General features: G+C 40.9%; 2 protein-coding genes across 5 annotated transcripts in view; one reads left to right on the forward strand and one right to left on the reverse strand.

Moving 5' to 3' along the window:
- The window catches only part of ANO10 (anoctamin 10), a 119,911-nt gene extending 100,961 nt beyond the window's left edge, over positions 1-18,950 (forward strand). For all 3 annotated transcript variants that reach the window (XM_066991968.1, XM_066991966.1, XM_066991967.1), the window contains one exon: positions 16,357-18,950. Coding sequence is in view for 2 of the 3 variants with exons in the window: in XM_066991966.1 (XP_066848067.1) it covers positions 16,357-16,392 (36 nt within the window). In the remaining variant the exon portion in view is untranslated. The remainder of the gene's footprint in view (positions 1-16,356) is intronic.
- SNRK (SNF related kinase) overlaps positions 18,679-27,228 on the reverse strand; it is a 53,568-nt gene continuing 45,018 nt past the window's right edge. For both annotated transcript variants that reach the window (XM_048077966.2, XM_066991965.1), the window contains exon 7: positions 18,679-27,184. In XM_048077966.2, the coding sequence (XP_047933923.1) occupies positions 25,966-27,184 (1,219 nt within the window). In that variant the 3' untranslated portion in view covers positions 18,679-25,965. The remainder of the gene's footprint in view (positions 27,185-27,228) is intronic.

The raw sequence follows: 27,228 nt of genomic DNA on the forward strand, positions 1-27,228 counted from the left end.
AGCAGCAAGACTTGACACTTGGTAGTACAGGAGGCTTTGTGTTCAAAGGAAGATGGCTGGGGTCAAAGAGCATGTCAGTGTTTAATTAGTACACAGCATCCTTCTCAGTTAGCACGGAGAATATTTTAGATTCTTATTGCCTAGTGTGTAGTTAATTCGCTGTATGCTATGCTGCACAAGCAGCAGTAAATGTATTTTTCCAATCTGAAAGTGGCCATTTTTGATTATTCATACAGAGGAAAGGATGTTCTGTTTTAAACAGATTATAAAGCACTAAAACGTATTCTGAGGTGCTTTAGAAAGTAGATGTCAATGGAGTTCCCTTAACTTTCTCTTCCTGAAACATGTGTCAAACTGAAGTGTTTGATGTTTTATTTTTGTCAAATCAATGTAACATTCTGCTGGGAAGCTTTTTAAGTCATGAGGTGTACTATAGTTTTCTACAGACAGGCATATATCTGCATCATTGCATGTAGTATCAGACTTGATGTTGTTCTGTTAAGGAAGGAGTATTATGTTGCTGTTCTGTGTTTACTTTGTTAAGTAAGGCTGAAGTCTTCAGCACTTAGAGAAAAATTTTGTGAAAAGCAAATTCATTTATGTAAACAGAAAGCGTCATACCATTGTATAAATAATTGTGTGCTTAAACAAAAGAGTATGTCTTTTTGTGTGTACCTCTCAGTGTTGTTTTTCTCTGCTGTGCAATTATATGAATTACAGGTAGCATAGCATGTCGTGATAGGTAGCTGATATGCAAAAGGGAGCAGTGCTCAGAGCAGGGCTTTTGGTGAGATATTGTCTGCTTGTTTCTGGGAGGCAGGCTGTCAGGAAGGTTCAGTGGTACTGTTAGTCTCTGCATACCAAAGCATGCCTTTTGAGATGCCAGCTCATATAAAATGGCTTAGAGAAGCCAAGAGGAAAATATCTGACAAAAGAAATACAGACTCTTTTTAAAGCTTTATTGTATTTTAAAGTTTCAGTAAAATACATTAAATGGAAAAGCAGGACTGGAAATGAATAGAATGTTTTATAAGTTCAGGCAATATGTGATCTTTTATTTGTTTCTGTTGACAGCAAGCAAACCTGAGAAATTGTTTCAAAGCATTATGCTCCTCCGTAGTTTGCTAGGTCATTCAACCAATAATAGGTGTAATGTGCACTGTTCGTGGCTACATTTCCTATGAAATGGATTGGGAAAGAAAGATTTGCTTTCCTAACAAGAATTTGGAGAATCTAAAGTTTAGAGTTTAGTTGCCCTGTTTTTTATCTCAGTTATAGATGTGTTTATTTTATTTTGTTTTTTGAGATTGCTTTAATTCTTGAGCCTCTGTTAGAACTGGATACCAAGTCTGTGAAATATTGTTTTAAATAAATTGAAAAAATATGGAAGCCCATTTCCCTGAAAGGATAGAAGGATAAGGTTTCTTTTTAGCATTGTCTTAAGCTGAATTTTTTACATGTTTTGTTTTTTGTTTTTATTTTTTAAAGATAGAACACTCCTGGCCATATATAAATGAAAGGAGAGGTAAATTTGCTAAATAGATGAGCTTCTTGCAACTCCTTGTCCTTCCTGTTTTTTCTTATAGATGCCATCAAATAATCAGTCTGTCTCTTGAAAAAGGCTTGGTCTTAGCTGACATTTGATAACTAGCAGTGAGGTGAAATCTTAATGAAATAAAAGGTAGATGGGTTCGGGTTGGTGGAAGAAGTACTGTTGAGCAAACCTAGAATTTAGCTGATCTGCCAAGTTGAGAAATTGTGGGTAACTTATGCTCACATGTGGTAAAAAGACACCTTTCTTCTGCAAGTGGGGCACGCCCAGAGTTTCCCTTACTTGTTTTTATCTTGGTGATGTTGAAATTATCAGACCAAACCATTAATTAGTTCATACATTTTCTTCTCTGGGAGCAATCGTTCCTCTTGTTTCCAAGAGATGTGTAAGGAACTGTAGCAAACCCAGTTAAAACTTTGGAATAACTATTAATGGGAGCAGTTGCTTACTTTCTGTATCAATTAGTAAGTATTAGGCTTATCTCATCAATCAGGAGAATTTGCATATCTGGTTCCAAAACAAGATTATTTCTAAACCCACTGTGAAAGCTCCAGTTTATCTTACAGAAATCTCACACAAGACCATTCATAGGGATGTTCAATTCAGAGTTGGCTTTTCTTGTCTTTTCCATTTTTTCACTGATGAGCAGAAATCAAGAAGAGATTCACTCAGGCCAAAGACTTCTTTTTAGTGGAACTCCTGCAGATTCCTTGAGAGAACATTTAGTTAAGGTGTTATTTGCATTGTTTTTCCAGCATTGTGCTTATTCCCATGTCACAGGAAGATCAGTGTAAAGTCAAGAAGCAAGTTCAGCAGACGGCAGTTTCAGTGGGATACTTTTCTTTGATCAGAAGTTGATGAGGTTGCATCAGTCCACAAGCTTGAGTGCCTGGGGTGCTTACCGAAGAAGTTTTAGCCTGTTCAGTTATATGGAACCACTGTTAAAAAATACCCTTTAATGTAGAGTTAAAGACGCACAAGAAGAATGAGGAGCATGGAGCAGTTAGCATGGAACGTATGAAGGGAAGTTGTGATGTTAGCAGCATCCCTATTTCGCTTGTCTGTTAACTCATAGACTTCCAAAGGAAGAGTCTTGTCATCCGTTATAGGTAGTGTTAATTGTCCTTGTCTGGGCCAGGAGAAGGCCTGAGCTACTGCTGCTTTGCTGGGCCAAAGGTGGCTTCTGCATTCTTGAGAAGTAAAAGAGTACAAGCACATACTAGCAGAAAAAGAACAGAAAAACTGGAAACTGCACGTTTTGTTTCTTGCATGCCTTATACTTAAGTCTTGCAGCTGGAGAAGGAAAAGAAACAATCATCATATATAAATCTGGCAAGTTTTCTGTTGCTCTCTTACAGTTTTCTGTTAGGAAACTTGTACAGAATACCTGATTATTTTTTTTCAGTAATAAATAAAAGCTTATTTTTGTTCTTAGCAAGAAAAGAGAAATGTTATGTTTTGAGGTATTAAGTTAGAGACCCAGTGGGTGTACTAGTACATTTAAAAAGGCAAAATTTGCAATAAAATTACCAGAGTAAAAGTTGTTATTGACTTGGGAAGACAATAATAGAAAACCAACAGTCTGTTATTGATCTCTGTAGTTGTCTTCCTGTAAATAAGATTGAAAACACAAATTATGCTCCCCCAAAAAATTAAAAACCTGACACAAATTAGATTTTAAATCATCATTTTCCAGCAAAATATATCATATTTTTTTTTTCTATTTCTCTTATTCTCCCAAATCTAATCTCTCTTTTCTGACAGGCTGTGACACATAATATTCTAATATCTTGTGACAAGGACAGTACAGACAGAGACTGAAATTGCTTACTCAATAATCTTAGGCTATTCCTTAAAAAGGGAACGCTACCGCAGGTGTTGGAAATGGAAGTAAAAAGAAATCTGTTAAGTATACACAGAAATTACAGAGAGGTTTGTACTACTGAAAGGTAATTAGCCTGTAGTTGCAATGCAATTATATGAATGTGGCATTAATTTTTAGTGTAGCGTTTCAATAAGAACACAAAGTCCTGAGGTGAGATCAGAAGTAAATCGTTGTGTATGACTGTGCCGCTCCTTAAAAATTGTTCGTATTGCCCCACAGGTTGGCTGTCCTGACCAAAGTTACATCTGTTTAAAGAGACTTTGGTTCATTTTGTATTTATCAGGCCTGTGCCTAATTTGTTTTTGTGTTAAGTCTTCAATTTTATTTGTCATTTTTTACTGGATGCCTCCCTTTTAATTTATCAATAATGAGTATGTCTCCCTTCAGCTCAAACCCCTACACTCAGTTTCTAATATTGAAAAGATTTGACAGTTCATTTTCTCCCATGCATTTCGTTTTATAAATTTCATTTTGCGCAGTCATGCCTGCCTGAGTAAGGAATTACATGAGTATTGAGACTCTTAACCACTTGTTTTTCTAACACAAGCCTGAGTGGACTGCCTGTGGAAGGGATGCTGTAGAAAGTTGCGCAAGAATTCAGACAAAGTCCTTGTTATTCACATTGTAAGTATCAATAAAACAATTCAAACAGTAAATGTCAATAAAACAGTGGCATGAGTTCAAATGATGTGCAAATAGTTGCAAAAAAAATTCAGGTTGTACAGTTACATGTGATATTATAGGTAGAAAAAATAGACTATTCTAGGAAGATTTGCAAATTAATTTTCCTTTAGTCTAGAAAAAAGATTGTTAGCAGGTTTGTTTCCAAATTTCCTTGAGTGTCAGAGCACTAAAAATAAGAGGCCATGTATTCCTCTGGAATAAGCTTAATTTTATAATTTCCCATTTCTCCGTTTCGTGTTGAGTGCTTGGGTTTTTTTTGTTTGTTTATTACTGGTAAGGAGAGGAGCAGAATGATCCATTCCATATATGATAAATTCCCTTTTTCTGACAGTTTTTCTCCTTGTTCAGCCTATTTGTATGTATTTTTTGAAACTATTAGTAGTATTTTTTTTAAATTTTGTTTTTGTCTAAATTAATATTGTTGAGAACATTGTATTTAATATCCCAGTAATATTGTTGAGAACGCCCTTTTACATAGAAACATTTTACTGAAACTGCTCATAGGTGTGGACCTAGCATTGTTAAAGTCTTCTCTATTTGCTTCTATCTTTGCATGTATGCTTTCTCCTCATTTTCCTTTTAGTATGTGTTGATGTGCACATATAGACAGTGTACAGGAAAACAGAGAATGAGATCTGTGTGTGCAGATGCTGTTGAGTTCCTTTTTGTAGATGCATTCTCGTTGTGGTATGTTGTAAACCACAGCCTATAATTCCATTTCTTTTAATGGATATCCTCTTTTCTTTTGATATAGTCCCTTAAACCAGTAATAATTACTGTTATTTCCTAATACTAAGGAAAATTATGTGCTCTGTAGTATATGAGAGGTCTATGCTATGGATTCTTGAAGAAATCTTTCACTACAACTGTGCATTATTATTTTTTTTTGGAAAGGATGCAACTGACTGCCATGCATTTTGCAATTCTGTTGATCCTATGTGGAATATGGAATTTTCACTCTGTACCAAAAAGGAAACATAAGCACATGAGCACTGACATATCATCAAGCTCAAAGTGCAGAAAATGGATTTCTCCAGCTTGTTAATATTTTGTAATTATTTGTCCTGTCTCAGCTTGCTTTTTTGATTTGCCCTGAAGGATCTGTGGAAATGTGTGCTCACCACCCATCTTACACTATCACATAAATTCACAGTGAATTAACTAAGTGACTCAGTGGATAATATTAACTCACTTCAGTGATGCAAAAATCATATGATGCCTTAAACGTTTATTTAGAGTCCTTTGACAGCACATACTGGAGTGTTTTCAAAATCTGATTTGTTTGACAGATGTAGCAACCTATTTTATATAGGTCGTCTTATAAAATTTATAAGATAGAGTACATATTCTCAGAAGTGGTAATGTTGTACAGTGTTTCTATAGCAATAGGACACACTTGTAATGTATTACAACTAATGCGTTGAAGACACATTTTAGATATTTGTGGCTGCATGCTAGAGAATATATTTGTTGTTGCGACAGGTCGAAATTGAGAAATAAGCATGTGATGGTACTGGTAACCCAGGATACCCATTAAAGCACTTTACAATGTATAAGAAACATTTCCAAGCAAAGCCTCGAGGTCAGATAGAATTAAATTAGTGTGGCAATTGAACATGAATCACAATAGTTAATCCCTCGGTGCATGCTGAAGCTGGCACCATTTGCTCTTTTTCTTCTGAAGCAAGAGCAGGTCGCTCTGGAACAGAGGCTGGACTCAAGCAGTACGTATCTGCCCAGCACATCTATTTTCTTGGCTTCGGTTTGCCTCGTGGCTTTATCCAGCCCCTCAGAGCAGCAAAGTGGGGCTGTGCTCATTTGTTCCTCCTCTCCTTCCCACTGCTCCTCAAAAGCAGGGTGGGAGCAAGAGGAGGGGGCAGTTCTGCCTGTGAGCTTGGCCCTTACCTGCCGTTGGATTTAGATGCAGACGTGAGTAATTCTCAGTTTAAAGAAGTAAAAATCAAAGGAAGAGGGTGCAATTAGGACAGCAGAAAACAGGACAGGGAATCAGCAAGGGATATAGCGCTATATCCCTTAAATCCCTATAATTCAGCATATCTACAGATCGTTGTTTATCTTCATGTTACAAAGCTGCTTAAATTCCCAAACTCTTCAACCTGGAAGTAGTAGCTATTATATATCTTTAAATTTCCATATCTCTTTATTGCAGAATCATTTAATAGATCTTTGCAAAGCAATTACTAACAGAAAGGCACAAATTTTGTCAGGGTCTCTAATAACAATACCGATAGCTCTGAAAAAGGGACTATGGAGAAAGAGTATCTAGGGCATTGCAGTACTGCATGTTGGCACGCTGAGGTAACTCACAAGGGAACGTTGTTGTTGTAGTGAAAACTGCAAGCTTTTCCAGCAGAGCACTACATCGCTTCTGAACAGAAAGGTAACCAACCTGTAGCAAACAGGCTTGCTTCCCACTGCTTTGGTGGGGAAAAAAAGGAAAAGGGTTTTGTCCACTCGTAACTTAGGAAGCGTGGAAAGTGAAATTCTGAAGTAAATGAGAACTCTATCTTTTGCTAGGTTGTTTAAAATTACTACAGGTTAGCAATGTAATTTTATAAATATTGTGATATCTGTAATTTAGGACCATGTCAACCGTTGTAACTTCTGTTATTTGAAAGAAATGCAGAGTTATAAACTACCAAATCAACATCTTTTACTTAATTTTCAAACTGTCTATAAGCTATTTCAGAGCTTATTCGGACTCTCATACATGCTTGCCAGGCAATCTAATGCAATTCTCTGAGAGTAATGGTTCATAACCAAATGGGCATCTTAAATGAAAATGGAAAGGTTGGCAAGCCATGTGTGTCCTGTGTGTATGTGTGTGTGTCTGCATACGGGTTGTGAGATGAAGGGTTTCTCTAGGCCAGGCCCCAAAGTGGCAATAAGCAGGTGCCTAGGGTAGAGTGAGGAGCAGGGCAAATGTTTTTATTTCCCTATAATATTTTCTAGTCCTCTGCCTGTGCTCAGCTCAAGAACTTCCTGAGCCAGGTCATGCCATAAACCTACCGTAACAAATTCAAGTAATTGACCTTATCTGGGTACATATATGGCCTTTATCTAGACAGATAGGTATTGACATAAATACATTTTTAAACATGAGTCAGTGCCTATAACTGATCAGTGCTTATGCTTAGCCTGGTGTTTAATTAATGGAAAACAAGTTGCCTCTTTTTCCTTGTTTCCAAGGGATGGGTTGATTGGCAGACAGGGCACTTGCCTGGTATCTTTGATGCAAAAATTAATTTTGTCAGTTGTGATATTCTGAAAGTACTGGCAGAGGGACCTTTGATACACTCTAAATTTGTGGAACTGATTTCCTCATAGTAATAATAAAACTATTGTAATTAGCAATTGGTTTCCAGCTTAACATTGATGATTTTTTACTGGGCTGTGAATAGGTAATAGCAGAGATCCCGCAAGAAGAAAGCTTGTCTTTGAAGAGAAATACAAGAATGAAAATGCTGCTGGAAATGGTATGGGCAGGACAAGTAGCTAGGGCAAGGGAGCAAAATAAATTGGGTGACCTGGCAGATCCTTTCTCTTCCTGATCTTGGAAGAGATCCTATCCAGCTCTTAGGCAAAACTGAGAGTAGACCTTGACCAAATAATTTAAATACCGAATAGTTTCTTTAAACTCCCTTTTCATGCTGATATGGCAGATTAAACTGAGAGGCAAATTCCTTGTTTAAAAATAACACCTTAAAAAGAGTGATTGCTTTTGCTACATATTTGCCCAGCAGTTAGTGTGCAAACTGTATTTCTGAACACATGGTTTATACTTCAAGTATATTTTAATGTTTTCTGTTTATACTGCTGACTTGTCCGATTTCTCTAATATCATCTGACGTGGGTCTCAGCACAGCCATGTGTCCTTCATGCTACCTGCTTTTGTATCAAATTTGTCATAGAAACTTCCAAAAGTGGTGCTTGAAGTTGGGTTGGAGTCCAATCTAGATTACCTAATTAATTCCCCGTGTAGAGAAGCAACCTTTGTTGTTGTTACTGCTCTTTTTTGGAAACTGAGTAGAGCTCTATACTGATATGGAAATTTAGACGTTTGGAAATAAATGTGGGCCCAGGTGGCCACCCAGGCAGGCTGTGCTTGGGATAGGGACAGGCATGCTTCTGTGCTCTCTGGGCCAGCTGCTGCTCCAGAACGTGCACAGGGCCCCAGTGCTTTGGTGTCTCCTTGTTGGGCTTTGTGTGTCTGGGTTGAAATGATTGCTAAATCTGTGGTCAGAAAGCAGTGGGGTTACAGAGTATTCTTTGCCATTTTCCTTAGTGTGGGGCATAATTCATTGCGAGAGACTTTCGAGGCTTTTCACACAACCTATTCCCTGCTGTAGCATGGATTATGGAGATGTATTCGTGCTCTTAATTTCTCCTGTGTTCTTTTTTGTGACATTAAATAGTTTAACTTTGTGTCTTTTGCCTCTGGTACAACAGAACTTGTTAAAGGCTGTTGGCAAACCTTGTGTGGGTTTTGGCTGCGTACCACTGGAATAGATGTTATGTGGAGTCCTCTGGGCCAAGCCCCTACTACGAGGTTTTATGCACTAGAGGGAGGCTTGTGTCTATAACCCAGCGGGTCCCTTCCAGTCTTTAGTCCCCAAAATGGAAGCACAGAGCTCACGTAGCTTTAGTCTGAAATGTATATTCTCTCAGCAAGCTGTGTAGTTCCAGCACCGTCTGCAAACGTGCTCGCTGGAGCAGAAGCAGGGCCTGCAGGGCACAGGCTGCCTTCACCTCTGCCGCCGGCCTTCTTGCAGATGCTGGGTTTGCCATGAGGCAGGGCCAGCACAAAACATGTAATGTACGAGGTAAATGAGGCTATCCTGAGCAGGCTGTGGCTGCTGCAGCTAGTGAAAGGCTAACTGAGCTGTCTGCAACAGCATTTCGGTCTCAGGCGTGCCCACAGGTCGGGGCCTTGTGTGCAGAGGCCTCGGTGAACTCTGCTGCCAGCGGGTAAGTAGGTGCTCGGGGCATCCATCCAGCTTAGCAGGTAAGATGGTCAGATAGGGGGAATGGTTTGCTTTACCTATTTCCTTGAATGTAACTAGCAACTGCAAACTGGATACTAATGCTATCCAAAAGTCCTGAGAAACCCAATTTTATCGTAGCTCACTGCAATAATCCAAACGCTGTTGACGTGCTATTAGCCCCGTGACAAACCTCTCCCTTAAACTGTGGTGAAATCAGTTTGACACAGGTCACAAAATTAATGAAACGTATGACTGACGGGCATAGTTCTCCAGTGACCGTGCAGGCCATCCCTCTGCACTGAGATGCGATCAAGGTCATGTCAGTTTGGATATTTTTGCATCATTGCTTTCTCAGCTGGTCAATAGTTTCTGACTCCAAAATCTATTGACCGGCTGCTTATTGGGTGAGAGAGGTAACTGCATGGCCTAAAGAAGAGAGCACTTGCTGGGGTGTTGTCGTGCTGTGGGTGCGTTCAGAGCACGTGCTCTTCTTAGGCGTTTAGGCATAATGGTTAACATTGTATAGTTCTTTCACTTTGCAACTGCATAGTCAGAAATGGTAAAAGAAGTGAATTTTAAAAAGTATGAATTAAGATAAAAATAATTTAAGTCCTCTGAGGGTTGGAAGAATTCTTAAGATACACTTTTGAAGACACATTAGATAGTATCATAGTATTTTCTTCTACTACTATGTCTACATTTTTGTACTACCTACTGAACTGAAATAAGATTCAGCAAAGGGTGACTAATGCAATAAGAATATTGTAATGAGGATTAATTAATACTTTGCAATTTAAATCAGAGACAAATATGAAGTAGATCAGAAAAAAATCTTGGAAAAATCTACTACAAATGGGGTTGCTTTGTCTGCTATAGCTCACAGTGCTATTAATCATACACAGTACTCCAAAGCATGTGTTATGTGAATCTGCACATTTTCCCTGACTCTGCACTTACTAATTTTGCAAACTTGTTTCATTAACGACTAGCTTTTTGTACTTGATATTCTGTTGTGAAATAGGCATACATAAAAGGGAAGAAGAGAATTTTTTTTTTGCTCTTTGCTACTACCTGCTATTTGTCATAGCAGATTGCCACTCGAGATCTCTGGTGTGCAGGCATACTCCTCTGTCACAAATCCTGTGGGAACAGCATGAAAATCTCTCAGCCTGGCAGGGACCTCAGGAGGTCTCAAGGCAGGGTCATTGCCGAGTTCAGACCATGTACTAGGCCTTGTCCAGTTGATCAGTATCATTCATACATGGGGGCAGAGCTTGACACAGTATTCCAGATGCAGTTGAGAGAAGGGGAGAATGGTACTTGCAGTGGTCAGCAACTTTTCGGTCCTCAGAGAGGACTTAAAGGGTCCTTCTCATGAGAACCACAAAGTTCAGCATTTGTTTCTTTGTCTGATAATCTTCCGTTTAAAATTCTTCCACTTCCTTATCAAAAATCTGCATTTTGGCTGGTTAATGCTTATGCATTTTGTTGTTTTCACTAATTTGGAGCATCGCAGGGCCATTGGTCTTGGCTCTGCTAAATAAGAAAGTTGTCAGATTGTTCCTAGAAGTCTCAAAGAACAAATCTTTCAAATTATTACCTAACCAGGGGGGAATTGTATTCTGGAAATCTTTCAAGAAGTCGTCAGGGTTGTACTGTGTGAGTTGCTCAGAATAAGCATTCAGTGTTATATTGCAGCTATATGGTGTAACACAGAAGTCCTGGGATTTATACACGGGAATTTCTACGTTATACTAGTGCAGAGGTGTTTTCTGCTACTCTAAACAAGCATCAGTTGTCATCTCCAGTTATGGCAATTGTACCTTAAGAAGTCGCTGAAAAACTTGTCAGATTCAGAAATGAGGCACGAAAGTTACCCAGACCTGATGTCCTTAAGCTCTGTTCCCTGCAGAGTGTCAAATGCCACATGCATGAACCTTGAGGGAAGGTCCATGGTTCTAGGTAAGTAGTTACCACAACCTTCCACTATTATACCCAGCAATAACAAATTTCCATTAAATAAGTTTTTACACTTCCACACAGAGTAAAATATTACATGTGGAAGAGTCGGACTGAGTTTTAAAGTAGGTGTTAATTTGCCTTTTCAGTAATTGGCTGGCACTTAAAGATTAATGTTGATAATGTTCTTGCAGTTGTCATGAAACAGCTCAAGGCCCAAGACGCTGTCTTTGTTATGACTTTACAGTGTTAGGAAAGAATAATAAGAAAACATGATGGATATAAAATAAAATTATAATTTGATAAAATGAGAAAGATACGTAGCACCATGCTTTCTTTAAGCAGTAAACTACTGTTGAGCCATTCTACATAGCGAATACAAGCAAAGCAGAAGATGGAGTTGCTGGTTTGATACATCCGCCTTTAGGTCTTCTCACATTTAACCATATGGCTACTTGTGTCTGTTCATATATACAAATGTGTATGTCGAGTATGCATATGAAAAAGCACCAAACTGGACAGTCATTAAATACTGGTTTCATTACTTTTTAATTTTTTAAGTTGTTTTCCTTGAGTTGTGGTTGAATTTTCTGGTTTTTGTTTCCATACCCTGCAGAAAAATTAAGAGTAGTTAGGGGATGGCTTGCCATGACCAAGCATTGCTCAAATGCAAGAAATCAACATTAAACAGAAATGAAGAATGTCAGCCTTCTGATAAACTTTTTTTTATGTCTGTCATTCATTTTGTATAAACGTGTGTGAAATGAGCACCGATAATGGAAATGCAAGCTTATCTGTACCATCCTCTAGTGTGGAAAGTGGAAAGAAGGTCACAGATGTATTTGTGAGATAGGGCTTGTGAAACGCAGAGTGAAACTACACGTTGTGGCATCGGATGTGCCATTGTGCCCAACACAGCCCTGCGAGGTGGGAAGTGCTGCGTACCGGGGCATGCTGCCTGCAGGGTCTGCACGTAGGTGTTGGAAATGAAGGTGGGTTCTCGTAATGTTGGGCAGAGGCGATCCTCATTTCCAGTGAGGCTGTGGCTGGAACAAAATGCAAGCACTGGCACTGCTAAAGCCCTCGGCATCTCGAGTGCTGTGGCTTTAGGAGATGTCTAAAGTGTCCGTGTGCATTTCTGTTAGTTTATGTTTGCAGCTGGTTCTTGCGTATAGCAGTAGTGTTCGTGGCACTAAGCCACACAATTAGGCTTCTGTAGACCCTCTAATTGGAGAGTTACCAGTGTTGTTGTTGATCTACAACCAGTATTCTGTGTATTAAAATTTATTTTGTGTTTCTGGTTGTAAACACACAAAGAAAGTAGCCTGATTTACAGGCTTGGTGCACAACTGTGGTAAAATATCTGTTATGTTTTATTAACATATTTTCAGAAAATTTAATGTTGAAATGTGAAATCTAATTAATTGGTAAAGCCTATTTGTGAACCTACATTGAAGAGCTTTTGCTGTTTCTACTAAAAGTACTGCTTAATTATATTATGCATCCTGTATGAAAAAAAATTAAACTTAATTTAAACTTAATGAAATGGAAAAAGCCAAGTTATTGAATTATAGCAGATAAATATTTTGAGCAATTCCTAACAGTAGAATTTTTAGAATAAGCTACACTATAGCCCCCTCCACACACACACAAATAAGCTAGTATTAGTTTAAACGTACTCCTGAATGATTGCATCCGTGCATGCACAAGCTGCTGCTGCTACGAGTGCTGCTTAAAGCAGGGCGCAAAGTTAGTGTGGCCGCACCCGCGGGAGTTGTGTTGGTAGGTGCTGCGCGGCAGCAGCGCTGCGTGGCCAGCCGTCGTGCATCAGCTGCCTGTTCTGCAAATCGAAAGCACGAACCTTCTGTGAGTAGTTCTCAGCTGGGGATAAACGAGGAGTTGTTCACTGAGCTAACGCGTTTCTGAGCTACGCAGCTCCAGTCGGTGGGAGCAGGCTTTGGATACTGCTCACCTGACAGTTGTTTTTTGTTGATTTTTTTTTTATCCAGTAGGTTTAAAAAGTAGATTTAGAAGCTTTTAATTCCTCTTGCAATATCCTTAAAATAATACTTAAAGCTTACAAAGAAATGTCTTTTTGATGGAGCAGTTGTAACTCAGCCCCACAGGTTTGTCAAAGAGCCTGTTGGGGCCGTCAGGAGAAAGGTGACCATCATATAAAAAGTGCCTCGTGAATTCCCTGTCCAGTATCAGAAAAAACCATGCTCCCTTTCCTGGATGTTGTCCTAGAAAAATATTTTCCCAGTAAAAGAAAAAGGAGTGTTTCTTTTCACAGTGAAAGAGAAGAAAATTAAAAAATTCTTCAGCCTGAGCTTGGCAAAGAATGCCATTGTCTTGCCGTGCCACCCCGCATCGCTTGCCAAAGTGGTAGCTCTGAGGGAGCCTGGTGCTGCCAGGTATTGCGAAATGGGTTCTGGTATCATGGAAGCGATTAAAGAAGAGATGAAATAGGCAGCTTTTGGGGTTCTCGCTTTGCTTGTGATTCATTTCCTGAAATATGGGAGTGATTGCACTTGGCCTGCTTTTGTCCAGGCTGTTTGTGCCATGGCAGCGTGTGAAGCTATTTTAAGAGCTTTTCTGCTCGCTGAAGAATCTGGGAAATTTGTTTGTTCATCACGTGGATTTAAAATGCGCAAGCTTAAGATTACCAGGATAAGAGAATACGAGCATCAGATTAGTTCAGTTAAAATGAGGAGAGCCTTCAAAAATAAATGGCAGTAGTCCCACTTGCACAGGATTTTTGGACACATTATCACCTAGTCCTCATTAATACTCTGTTTTTTTTTTCCAGAATTTGTTGAACTGTGCAGAAATCAGAGAGTAAAAGTTGCAGTTCTCTGCATTAATCATCAATCCCCACATAATTCGAACAGCACTCAGAATTTGAGAAAACGTTTCCAAAAGAAGCGAATTAGGTTTGAATTCGATGAATCGTGAACTGAGCGAGGTGGTTGTGTTCTGCATCTCACTAATGATTTTACATTAGGCATAGAAGGCACTTTAATAAAGATGCTGTAGTTTTACACAGAGATTTATTCAAACAAGTGAGCCTGGCCGCAGAAGAGGAATCTGTATTCCTGCATTTAGCCATGGTTTTTTGCTGCACTGTTGCCATGGAGAAGCATATAAATATTTGTATCACAAACTAATTTTGCTTCTCTTATAGGTGGCGTGGAAATGCAGATAAAAATGGTAAAGAACAGTAATTGTAGGTGGTTTTATCATGCAGAGTAGTGTTTTGGAATGGGTTCTGGCATAGACCTGCAGCAAACGAAAGTTAGAAGGTGATGTGTTGAAGCACTCTGACATCTTTATGCTTTGGGATAGAAATTGAGTGAAAGCATCCATTGTATCTGCATTTTCCCCCTTTTCCAATTTTTTGATAGTGTTATTAGGTGTTTGTATTTCTGCTAGCCTGTGTTTACCAGGCCATTCATATAAAATCCAGTACAAGAACGAAAGAAATAACTTTATCTCTGAAGCGTGTGTCCCTAACACCCAGTGGGTGAACGATACGGCCACAACACTGCTGCTCAGGAGAGAGAAGCTGTGTAAAATCATTTATCCATACGATCACTGCACATTTTTGCGTGTTCAGCTCTTTTCATTCCTTGTCTGCCAAAGCTCCTAGAAGAAGGCAGTGGTCTTGGACACCAGCCTAGGGACTCTGAATTGTAGCAGTGCTGTGCTTGTCCTTGTCTTTGCTCCTCACCTTGTTCTTTGGGTCGGTCTCTGTCTGGTCTCCTTCCTTTGACTTTATTTGACTATTGCCTCAGTCTTTTCCTTTGGGGAATTAAGTCTCTGCAACTATTCCTTAGTGTACCAGGTGGTTTCCAGCCTTCCAGCCATTGAAAGACCTTTAGCTGATAACCAGTGACGTGTGAGCGCCTTCTTTGGCACAGTTTCAGCTCAGCTCTTCTTGCCGCTGCAAATTCTGCATTGTGAAACATCCTCCTTAACAAGAAGCTTCCAAGAGCGGCTTTGGTTTCTCTGCTCAGCAGATATTGTTGATACCTGGAACTGTTATTCTGGCTTCTTGTTGAGATCTCTCTGGTGACGTCCTAAGATAATGAGAACAAAACCAGTTAACAACAGGACTGGAAACAACGCGTATCACCACAGCAGTCCTCTACCTCTTTCTTGTATCACAGGATGTTTTCATTCAATTCAGCAGCAAAAAGCTGGGCAATACAGAAAAACTGAATAGCAGTTAGAGCTTAATGTTCTTAACATGAGCTTAACATGATTTTTGTAAGTTTTTTTTTTTTTACAATATTCAAGATTTCACAGTGAACTAACATTTTACATCTGTAAGGAACGTACCTTACAAATGTGCAGACCATGTGGCCAGTAGATAGATTATCCCACTGATGAAGCGAATTGTATTCATGTCCTCACAATGAATATCTGCTATAACAAGGAATAATTAATATATTTTTAATTCCTCTTGTGTCTGAGATTGTCATTGCAGCCCTTCATTGTGATGAGCGTTTTGCTTATCTGAAGTTATCTTAAGGGAACTATCCTGTATTAAAACAATCGAAGTAAAAAACAACCGACAAAATAAAATAAAATCTGTGATTCCGGGGTAAGTTTTCATAATTCCAACTTGGTAGATTTCTTCCTAAAAGTAGGAGGATTTCAGTGGTCTGCTAGTCTGCCCGTGCTTAGCGCCGTTGTTGGGGTGGCAGCCAGTGCTGCATACGGTGAGAGGATGCGATTGTCAGCTACCCTGTGATCAGGCATAACCGGGACAGGACTCGGGGGTCTGCAGAACAGTGGTGGTGATGCCAGCTTGCACAGCTTTATGAGCATGGTTATTGCCTAAGAGTGGCAGAGAAGGGTTTCAATACAACAGTAATTTCCCCTGGCTTTTCATTTTGCTGTTCTTAAAGCAATTCCCCCTGGTCATGAGGAGAAGTTTTTTCTGTATCTGTTGGGCCCATTAATTTCAGCGTGAGGAGTTATTCATCACGAAAAGAATTAATTAACATACAAATTGCAGCATCGTTTGCTGAATTTTTTGATGGGAAAAGCAATACCTTTGTTAAAACTATTGTTTGTAAAAGTCACGCGTGACAGACTCACGTTGTTATTTTTAGTTACCAAGGCTCAAATTAATTTTTGGTATAGCTTTATTATCTGGTTGTTTTCAGAACTGTCCTGCTTTCAATTTCTGCTGTTTTGTTTAATTCATCCTGCTACCACTCCATTTAATGTACTTCTTTTTTTTTTTCTCACTTCTCTCACAGCAAATGAAACTTGCGGCTGAGTCACTGAAGGAGTAAACACGAAGAAACGAAGATGACTAAAGCAGTCACATGGAAATGTGGGCACGTCGTGAGCATTTGTTTATGATGATCACAGTGTGCACTCTACCATATATTCAGTAGGTGGCACCTGCTTGTATGATTCGCGGTAAATATTCACTGCTTGATACTGTAAAAAAGGTAATTTATCCTATTCTCTTTGTTCCTTACATACAAGGGTTTGTGAAGCTAACACTAACTAAAGCACTCCAGCTTATGCAAGGTCTGGCTGAAATCTGCCAGACTCGCCATACTTGAAGTGATTGAAAACAGATCTTGTGAATAAGCATCCAAAAGCTAACTAGTCTTTTCAACTGTAACTCTGTAAAAGAAAACAGAAACATAAAGGTAGGCTAGTACTGTCCCTTGGGCTTATTGCCCCTTTCGTTCCTTTATTATGATGGCTAATCCTTTCCTTTTTCAAATGCTGCTTATTAGCTATTTTTTGCACATAGCAAATTAATTTAAATGTTTTATACACTGCATAATGAAATACATGATTATTCCTTACAGGACCTGAGAAATATTAGAACATAAATATTATAAAGTACGCTTTATACAGTCCTGTGTGCTAGTTACCAAAGCAAACCTGACTTAAAATCTTTTCAGAAGCTGGATAAAAAGCATTCAGTAGGATACAGATTGCTGATCAGTGATTTATGAAGATGAAGTGGCAGATAATTGTATATTTATTTATTAATTTACGTTAGCTTTTGGTGTCACTACCTTGGGCCTTGAACTATGGCATTGTATTAATGGGCCTTCTGGTTAAATGAACTAACAGAGCCATTAAACTTGATACACTAGTACTCATGAATGTAGTGAATAGCTGAGGTTTTTTTCCCTTGCGTTCCACAAAAAAAAGGTAATTTTCCTAATATTTCATTGTCTTCTGGCAGTAATAGGACCAAAATCCCCCCAGCCTTGGACAGTTTATGTTCTCCAGCTGTGACCTTCATCTGTGGTAGATGTAACTTAACTTTATATGATACTTGCTGGAATGGTGTGTGGAAAAATCTGTCATTACAATTAAGGTATTTGCCTGCTTGGCACATTTCAGATTTCTGCCACAGGGCCCCCACAGAAGAATAATATAGCTAAGCTAAAACAATGTACTTTGTCTGGAGTTTGAAATTAGCATTTATCAAACTCGGCAAGTGTGACCCAGTAAGAAATGACTTGGTTCCCTTAGGAAGAGGAGCAAAAACGTGCTACAGCTGCTGTCCCTGTGCTTGCTTCTACCGCACGGCCCCCACGCTGCTGCTATTTCAGGGCAAGCTCTGGGGCTGCTGCTCTTTCACAGCCTGCGTCAGAAGCCGTGGCAGTGCTGCGGCAGCACCCGGGGAAGCTCTGCCCTGGGCAGCCAGCAGGGATCTCTGAGGGGAGCACAGCACCCTCCCCATAGCACTGTAGAGAATCCCCCCAAAAAGCTTTCTTGAGGAGGGGACGAGCATATTCCCCAGGAAAGGTCCCTGGCTTTGCAGTTTGCCCACTTTAACAAACTCGAGCTACTTGAGATTAAAGTTCCACTCGTGCTGCCTAGTCAGTGTGTTCGAGCGTGTTCAGGAGAAGAGTCTGTGGGATGGGTTCCTGTTGGAATATGCTCTGGTGGGCTTGTGGCAGCTCTTTTGATGGGATTCTGCTGGTCTGTTAATTTGTGCTGGTTTAGGAGTGTAGAGTGGGCACGTTTTGCTGCTAGCGACTGTATCGGGTATCTGGAATAACTTTCCAAGATGGGTTGGAAAAGGAATCAAGTCGTGTCTCAACTGTAATCACGTGAAAAAAAAATAAGTAACAACGACTTGTACAAACTGACCTTCTGGTTGCCTCTCTGTGTGGTCGTTTCATTCTTCCTGTTTCCTGCAGACTAGTAGGAAAATCTGTAGTCGGGTTTAGTACCTGGTGATGTGACATTAGCTGTTGCCCTTGCCTTGGGCAAATCCATTCACTTCAGCTTAGTTTCCATATCTACGAGTAGAGATAACGGTGTTCCTCAGGCAGATCCTCCGCCTAAAGCTAGGAAGTGTGGAAGAATTATGACCTTCCGTAGTGTGTGTGTGAGAAGTGTGGTGATCCTTTGTTTTATAGGGATTAAAGTCTCTTCTAGATACTGGGAGAACCCCTGTTTTAGCATCAGAGCTACTACACAACCCTGGTAGAGCATTTCTGTCTTAAAGAGCGAACATTTAAGTTTGCTGAGTAATATTACCTATATAATGCGAAGTAGTCTTGTCACCAAACAAATTAAGCTCCTTTTCTTCTGCATTTTGTCCTTTTACTGGGGATTTGCTGTGTTTCAGACTGTTCGATACAGGTTTTTTTTTTTTTTTCCATTCATGATGCCATGTTTTCATTTCTCATGTGAAAGGAAAAATGTTTCTGTCTACACTTCTGAATGTGTCTATGTTATTTTCCTTCTCTGTGATGGAGATGCATTTGTAAAAATTGTGGAAAAAATGGTAGGGATGAAAATTGCTGACAAAGATCTGCTGTCAAATGAAAATACCGGAAAGAATAAATAAGATATTTACCAGTGACTGCCGTTTGCAAGCTGTGTAATCTGTTTGTTCCTAGTCTGGGTAACTGCACGTCCAAGGCACACGGGAGTGGAGACTTCATTTGGCTGTCGTGCTCAGGTCCATCCCCTGGTGCAGCTGACGGGCAAGTCCAGGGGCCTGAGGGCGGTGCCACGCAGCCGCCTTTTCTCCACAGGCACTGGAGAGGGCTGTGGGGAAAAGGGGAATGTGCACTGAGGCAAGAGGAAATTAAACGCCACAGACCAGAGGTGTCTGGTGCCGCCAGTGTCTTCTGCCTTCTTCCTTACAGTCATCAAGCGGGTTGTTCGTGGCCTTAGACGCATCCTGGGCCCCTCAGGCGAACGGTGATGGGTTCATGCAGGGGGTGTGGAACGCGTGAATGGGCCCCGGCCACCGGCCTCAGGCTTGGGTAGGGCCCAGGTTACGCTCTGCCTGTAGCGAGTCCGTCCTCGGCGGTTTGCGGCACAGTCCCTTGCCAACAAGGGTCCTCCTACGGCGACAGCCCTGGCTCTGAACCTTTCAGGGGTGCAGACGGACTTGGCTGGGTGGCAGTTCTTACTTGTGAGTCTGGGAAATAAATTCATCTCCTGTCTCAAACCTCAGGGAGAAAGCCAGGGTGAGTTTGGAGGAGCCTCTTCTTTGGGAAGACCATGTGGGCATAGCCTCTTCCTATCCGGAAGGCTCGAATTTTGTATGGCTCCTCAGCAGCAGCAATAACCCAGAAGGCTGTTCCTGAGGAAAAGCGCCATCATAAATAACTTACCTCTCATCAGGTACGGTTTGAGTTGCAGGTCTAAGTGTGCGGCCCAGGGAGATCGGCTGACTCCAGACCTCTGACTGAATTTGCCAGCCTGCAGCCCCCTGCTGCACACTTGAGGGCAGTAGAAGAGGAAAACGCTGAAATGTGTACGTGAGGAAAGGTTCCTGTTCAAGCAGGCAAGCAATTCTGGGTGCTTTAACCTACGCTGATCTGAAGGAATGAAGTCATAAAGCTCATTCAGGAGCTCCTGCACCAACTTACTTCTTACTCAACTAAGCAAAGCCCGTGGAACCACTCCTGCCACCCCACGCGCACTCAGAACAGGGTCTCCGTGCCTCCCTGTCCGAGAGCTGGAGCTGACAGCAGAGCCCGGTGACTCACTTGCTGGCCTTGAAGACCGACGGCCTCCTGACTTAGAGGGAACGGCTCTCTCTGCACCCCGCTGCCTGATTTAAAACATATCTGTCATCAGAGGCGCGATGAGGGTGATCCCAGGCATGGTGCAAGAGCTTGTCAGCCCTTCCTCTTAGCTCCCAGGTCTTCAGCTGAACCTCTCCCAGGCTTCGGGCACTCAAGCCGAGTGTGTGTGGAGAGGAAAACAGATGCGTCTCTCCTCACCTCCTCCAGCCCCGCATTTCTCAAGAGAAAGTACTGAGAGGGAAGAAAGGGGACGATGTTACACAAGGGCTTGCTGGAATTAACTGCTAGGGAGGGCTGACATGACATGTCTGAAGAGCCTAGCGAAGTCCTTACAAAAGCCCCCTGCTTTTCAAGTCCTCTGAAGTGCCAAATACACATGCATTTTTCACAGGACAATTCTTCTACCATCTGGGAAAGTAAAGAGGAGTGTTGTGTTTTTGTTTTTCTCCTCTAGTGTAACAGACTTTAATCTGTCACTAATTCAGGGCTCTGGACTCCTAGAAATTGGTATTTCCAATACATGCAGGTAGGCCAAAGTGAGTTAACTTGTAATAAGCTGTAACAATTTCAGACTTAAAAAAGATAATCACAGTCTGTGCGTTAAGAATGGAAAGGGTAAAACATCTCCAAAAACCTCTTTCCTAAGAAGGGTACCTGGCCATCCCTCAGGACTGCGTACCGCGATGACTGACGAGGGATCCCGCCAGCTAGATCAGCAGGCAGCTGAACAAGTGAGTCACAGTTGTGCTTCCCCAAGTATGGTCACATCAAGCTGTTGTTACTCAAACACTTTTTACTGAAAGCAAGTCATAATCTACAATTAGTGACAGACAGCTCTGCTCTGATTCATCTATGTAAACTGACTTAACCATTGGAAGGGCTGGCACGGTGGCTCAGCTCTCTTACCTTTTTCCAGCCTGAGACATACCAGTTTGTCTCTCTTCTCTTTTTATTGCCAGGCAGGTCAGATACTCACCATAACGGGCTAGCACATTTGTTTGCTCATTAAAAAAAAATCTGGCCTGCATGTACCAATGAATATGATGTTGTTATTTAGCCTTGTCTTAAAAATGGGGGGGGTAGTAGAGAGACTTCTGTTGCACCTTTCCTTGCTGAGGCGTGGGTCCCACCACCGCCACCGTTTGTATTGACCAGTTTGGATGGTCCCCAGCAAGGTCAGGTCTGAGCTGCAAAAGCCTGTGGGTACATTGTCACACAAGTAGCTGATCATAAAGCAATAAAACATTCATTGCCTATAATTACATTGCCTGTTGAATGCCGTTAACCCCTGCTAATGTGTTCAACACCATGCGACCATACTGTCTCTGGCGACGATTTACGTTACAGGAGCAGTTACGGCACAGGCTCTGAGCTGCTCCCGCTCTAGGGCCCTCGCTGAGCCTGGGCCGGGAGCTAGCACTTACTGGTTCGTCCTGCAGACCAGGCACGGGTCTGGAACCTGGGCAGCAGAAGTCCTCGTCCAGCACTGGCAGAGCCTGGCACGCTGGGGCATCTGGCCTCCCAGGAGGTAGCACGTGCACAGCTCTTCCCTGCATCACCCGACAGCAGCTGTTTAAGGGCAGAGTGCTTACACGCATGAGAACGTCAGCAATCAGGTGCTCTCAGGCAGGCCCCTGTGTCTTACTGACACACACTTGTGTGGGGCAAAATTGGCAGAGGATCTCGGAAGCACTGGCTAGCTCTGCTACGTACATGCTCAGCTACCCCCCCTCCTCACCTCGAAATGCGTTTCGCTGTACCTTGAAAGCAAACAAACAAACAAACAAAGTGTTAATCTGCTAGCTAGATGTTAAGGCACAGACGTTTTCAAGTCATGTCGGTGACAGCCCATGCCTGTATTTGAGCTTAGGTATTTCAGTTGTTTTCCCAGTTCAGTACTGACACACTTAATTTTAGCCCAAGTGTTCAGGAGCAGATGTTTTCCAGCACATGGCAGCCTAAACACTGCAATGTGGGCCTGGGCTGCACAACGTACACTGTGAAGCAGTTGCAGTAAATAAGGGGAATTAACTCCTGGCATCCTGCTACATTTGACAGCAGAAGCAAAGCAGGAGTTTATGCTCAGACAGTGCTACGTCTTACAGTGTGGTTCTGTAGCTTACGTGGTTTGGGTGCCAACAGCTTCGTCTTTAAGGTGCCTTCCTTTTGTGCACAAAGCCAGCGTGCCCTGCTAGTTACCTCTGACGTGTTCCAGTGCTGATGTTAACATCTGCTTTTTTACTATTACCATTTTATGTTACAGAGATCAACAGTACCGGTCGAGGTTTGGATTAAAAACACGTTCTCTGCACTGGTGAAACATCAAATCCCACACTTTGTTACAAGAAAATCAGTTTACACACCACCTACGCACATGTGGCAAACTGGTATACAACCATTCTGGCTAACAAGAAAAACCCTACAGCACCGTATTTTTCCCAAGTTACAGCAGCAGGGTGGGTGAGGTGTCCCTCCCGTGACTTCATGGACGTGCAGATGGCTAAGGCTGCTCTCGCTCACTTAACAAACACACAGCAAGGTATTTTAACTGAGATGTTGAAACCCGTTGTATTGTAAACTGCAGAGCTGCCAGACACGAGACAGAGAAGCAGCAGCTAGCTGACCTACGTTTGCTAAGATGGGAAGCTGGACAAGTTTATCGTAAATGTTCTCTAGGTGAACAGTAGCTCGTAGAGTTTACTAAACATTCAACCATTTAACTCCTTTAGAAGTTCTGCCTAAGAAATAGCTACCTTAACCTTTAAACAAAAAGCTATTTTAGCAGATGTGAACCAAGACACCCTTTAAGCACAAATTAACATTTTTTAACTCATCTTTTAAGCCCAAATTAACAATTTTTAACTACACGAGAGAGTAGTACCAGGTTAACTGAAAGTTTGCAAATAAATGTACAACCACACACCAAGTTGTATTTTTTCCAAAGCAACCGAGCTTCCCTTTCTACTATTCTCTGTTCCAATGTATTGTTACGTGAGGAAGGGCTCAGTTATGTTCAAGTGACATTCAGTGTCCGCAGCGTCAAGAACTCATTCCCAGCAAACGCGCCTCTGGAGGTCGGGCCTCCGGTGCACTCCACCGTGCCCACCAGGAGTAACAAACCGCATGGACGTGCAAACCGTAGGTTATGCGTCAATCAAGGTATTACTTTTATTAACTGGATTTTTCCATTTCTGTCACACATCGTGAGTTTTTATACAATGAAAAGCCAAACACTGCTGGAAGCAATAAGATCAGCTGCTATTTCTGTACCCTCTTAACACACACACAGGCACACACGGATTCTTTCTTGGTGAGAAATGTTTATATTTCTGTTCATTAATTCTGCTTATTTATACTGCTACTCTTAAAATTCTGTGTCAAGATTGTCACATCTTAAATACAGAGGAAGTTGCTAGAGGTACATTTTTATATATATATATATACACACATACAGAAAAATACAAGACTAATTGTTTTTTCCACAATATTTAATTTATACACTACTGTAACTATATGCAACTTTTAAAGACACGTTAAGGGGTACAAGAAACTTGTTTACTTGCTCTAAATAATAGTTTGGTCCAATATTATCTTACTGTAGTGGTTATTCTCGCCCTTCCTTTTACAGGACAACGTAATACAACGTACACCACATGCACAATCATTCACCTATCAACAAATGGATAAAGGACACCACTCAGACTAACATTTGTACACCCAAAGGTTCAACCAACCATACACAACTAATAAGGCTATAATACAACTATGCAGCATAAATGGTCAACACTGCTGTTCTAAAGTGAGCACCATATATATACATTTGTATATAAAAACATTGGAAACAAAATACACCTGGGGTTAGTTAAAAGGTGCCATTCCAAGGCTGTACATAATATCAGGAAAGAGTATTTACAATAGTTGGAAAAAAAGCTGCAACAAATAAGTTTATTGCCAATGCCCTTTATAAACTTTTCTCCTACTTTGATGTTACGCTCACTGTCCGTGAACCACACATCTTATTTCTGGCCCTTTATAAGATCCCTGCTCAAAAAATTTCAAGCAAATATGTTCTATGGCTTCACCCACACGTCTATTCTTGCAGTTTTTGATTTATAAATATCACACTGACTAAACTGCAACTATCTCCTAAAACTAAAATGCTTATCATTTGCCTTGTTTAGGATGCAGAATGTAAAATCCCTGGCTAGGCTAGCCAGTAAGAATACCCCATGCAATTTAGAATTTTTTTTATTTATTATTATTATTTTTTTTTTTTTTTTTTTACTAATTAAGGAGAGCTGTCATGAACTGTAGAAATTAAGACCAAGCGTAACGCAGTTCTTTGGTGCTCTGCTCACTCTACAGTGGACGTGAAATGCATCGTCTGTGACCATTCTGCAATGTGACAAGATGCTCAACAGTGTAAACTTCTCTCAGACATCCGATGTCTGGCCAGGGCGCTGCTACATAATACCACCAGTTTTACTAGCATTGCTCAGAAGACCCAGTGCACAGCATGAAAAAATAAAACATTCTTGCCCTTCCCAAAACTAGGAATCTGCAATATATTTTATTCTAGATAATAAAATTCCACAAGTTAATTTATCTGGTCAAAAGTATCCATTTGTACACAAATACTCTAAATCAAGACCTTGTCATGGCAATGGGAAATCCAACAGAAAGGCAAATAGCTGTAAAATAAATACTTTGCTCTATGCTATTTTTACTGACTTTATGAAAAAGCATGATTACTGAAGGAAAATAACTGGTGCATGTATGGGAAACGGCAGTATTTTAAGAGTTAGATTTAATAATATGAAAAATGTAAATGGCAATAAAATTGAATCCAATTACTTAAAGGTTTTCCATCCCTTATTGCCTTTTGAAATCTCAGGGAGGCAGGGAGAGAGAGGGACGAAGGCTTACAAGGTAAAAAACTAAAATACTAAGTGTCGTGATATACTAATAACAAAAGTAATTCATACAAATACTTTATTTTCAGTTAGCATGTAAAAACTCAGAAGTAGACTTAATAATTTATCTTTGTTATATTAAAAAAGAAGATTGTCTGCTTGTAATATTAACATATTTCTATGGGAAAAAGCTGCCTTACAAATCTACTTGCTTTTTTTTCTTAAAAGCAAAAAATAAAAAAAACAAACCCAAACAACCAAACACAACTGCCTCTAGCAAAACAAGATCTTTTCAGTTTGATTTTTGAGCCACAACTTTATCCATATTATAGGTTAAGACAAATAGGTGTGGGTTTAAAATCATATTTCAAGATCACTAATTTTCAGTGCATCTTTGCTTTGTACAAGCCTTGGAACATCTGAAAGCTCCCAGAAGAGTTTTCAGCATCAAAACATTATTGCTTTGGTTCTGTTTCAGACACATAGAAGTATGCCACATATCACGTATTTTAGATATCACAGAAGGTCAGAACAAGAATTAACATTTCACAAGCAAACAAAAGCTTCTCTCTCTAGTTTAAGTGCAGAACATGAAACTTCTAAGTGCTCCATTTACATTAGGATCCAGATAGTCATTTTAATTTAATCCAGATCTTCCATAGTAAAATTATAAATGTAAAAATTACACAATAAAATATTCTGTTTTGTTGAAAAAGAAAAAACATATTGGCTAGCAGCATGCAAAGACCATGCATTGTCATACCATCAAGCAAACACAAAATTAAAGTGTAATAAATAACTGCTCAAAGCCCACTTAAAAATCTTAAGACAACAAAAGGGGGTTCAGTGACAAGGTGTTCACAGCTCTGAACAGGAAGAATGATGCTGTCAAGTAGATTGAGCTATCAAAGTCAGGCCGCTGTCAAATGACATGACAACAGCTGGTTTGACTGGAGGTACACAGCAGTCCCTCCTTTGGGTTCCGCTGAATATTCACAGATATCGTCTTTTCACAGAGAGGTAGTTGTAGCACGTTATTTTTCAAGTTCCTGTTCTTTATCCGTTCCAATTCATTTGCCGTGTCTGACATTTGGTCAGAAAAAAACTTTAGGCTGCCCAACGATGAAGCCGGGTTTGCATTTCCGCTGGAACTTATACACATTTTCCACGTTGATTTCTCCTGTACTTTTACACTGGAAAAGGACAGAGTGTTTTGAGGATCAATAATGTATTTAGTGCTGCCGTGAATCTGTGAGCCTAGGCAAAGGCTCATTAGCTTCAGGCTTTCAACCAGTTCCCCTGCACTTCTAGACGATAACTGCATCGAGTTTCCAGATCCAGCACATCTGCGAGTGGAACCCGAAGTGTTGTTGGTGCTGCCGCCGGAGCTGCTGGAGGGACTTCCCCCACCTTTGTTGTTATCCCCTGGGCTCGTTTTGTCTACTCCTCCGTTTCCGTTGCTTGGTTTGCTTTGTCCACCGCCATCTCCCTGGCTGCCTGGCGGCCCTTCGCTACTATCCCGTCTGTGCCAGGAGTACGTAAACCCGCTATCTTTGTCCAGGCGTCTCCTGCTTTCCGAGTCATCGTCGCTTGTTTCTGAGCTGCTGCAGCTGGAGCCCCGTCCCTGGCTTTTCCTCCTGTGGTAGCGCTTATGCACGGTGCTGGGTGAAGCAATATTCATTTTTAACCTGCTGAGCTTTGGGGGTAAGTTCTCATCCATGTCAAACTCATCGTCTGACTCGCCCTCCTCAAAGATCTGGTTGAGGACTGGTGCACTCTTCCTTGAAGTAAGACGGTTTGTAACTGAAGGCTTACGGCGCAGAACAACTTGAGTAGAAAGAGAAATAGGTTTCTTATCTTCTTCATCCTCCTCTTCGTCTTCTTCTACCCTGAACAAGCACTTCCGGCCACTCGTAGTGGGTTTTAAGCTCACTGGTGGTACCACTGAAATTGCCGGTCCAGCTAACTCAGGGATGTCTTCTTTTTTTGCTGAGTCACCAAGGGCCTTGCTCCTGTGACCATTGAGGACATTTTCGGCCGTGCGAGCTGGAGACTGAGGAACAGTCGCATGGGAGAGAGGCGAAGCTGTAAGGTCATCCTCCAAATCTTGGGGTACATCGATTTTCGTTGGCCATGATTGCCTACATAAACAAGTACAAAGGGTAGAAGAAAAGTCAGATCATGG

Source organism: Anser cygnoides, chromosome 2 (assembly GCF_040182565.1).
Source record: "Anser cygnoides isolate HZ-2024a breed goose chromosome 2, Taihu_goose_T2T_genome, whole genome shotgun sequence".
In the NCBI taxonomy this organism is placed as follows: Eukaryota; Metazoa; Chordata; class Aves; order Anseriformes; family Anatidae; genus Anser; species Anser cygnoides.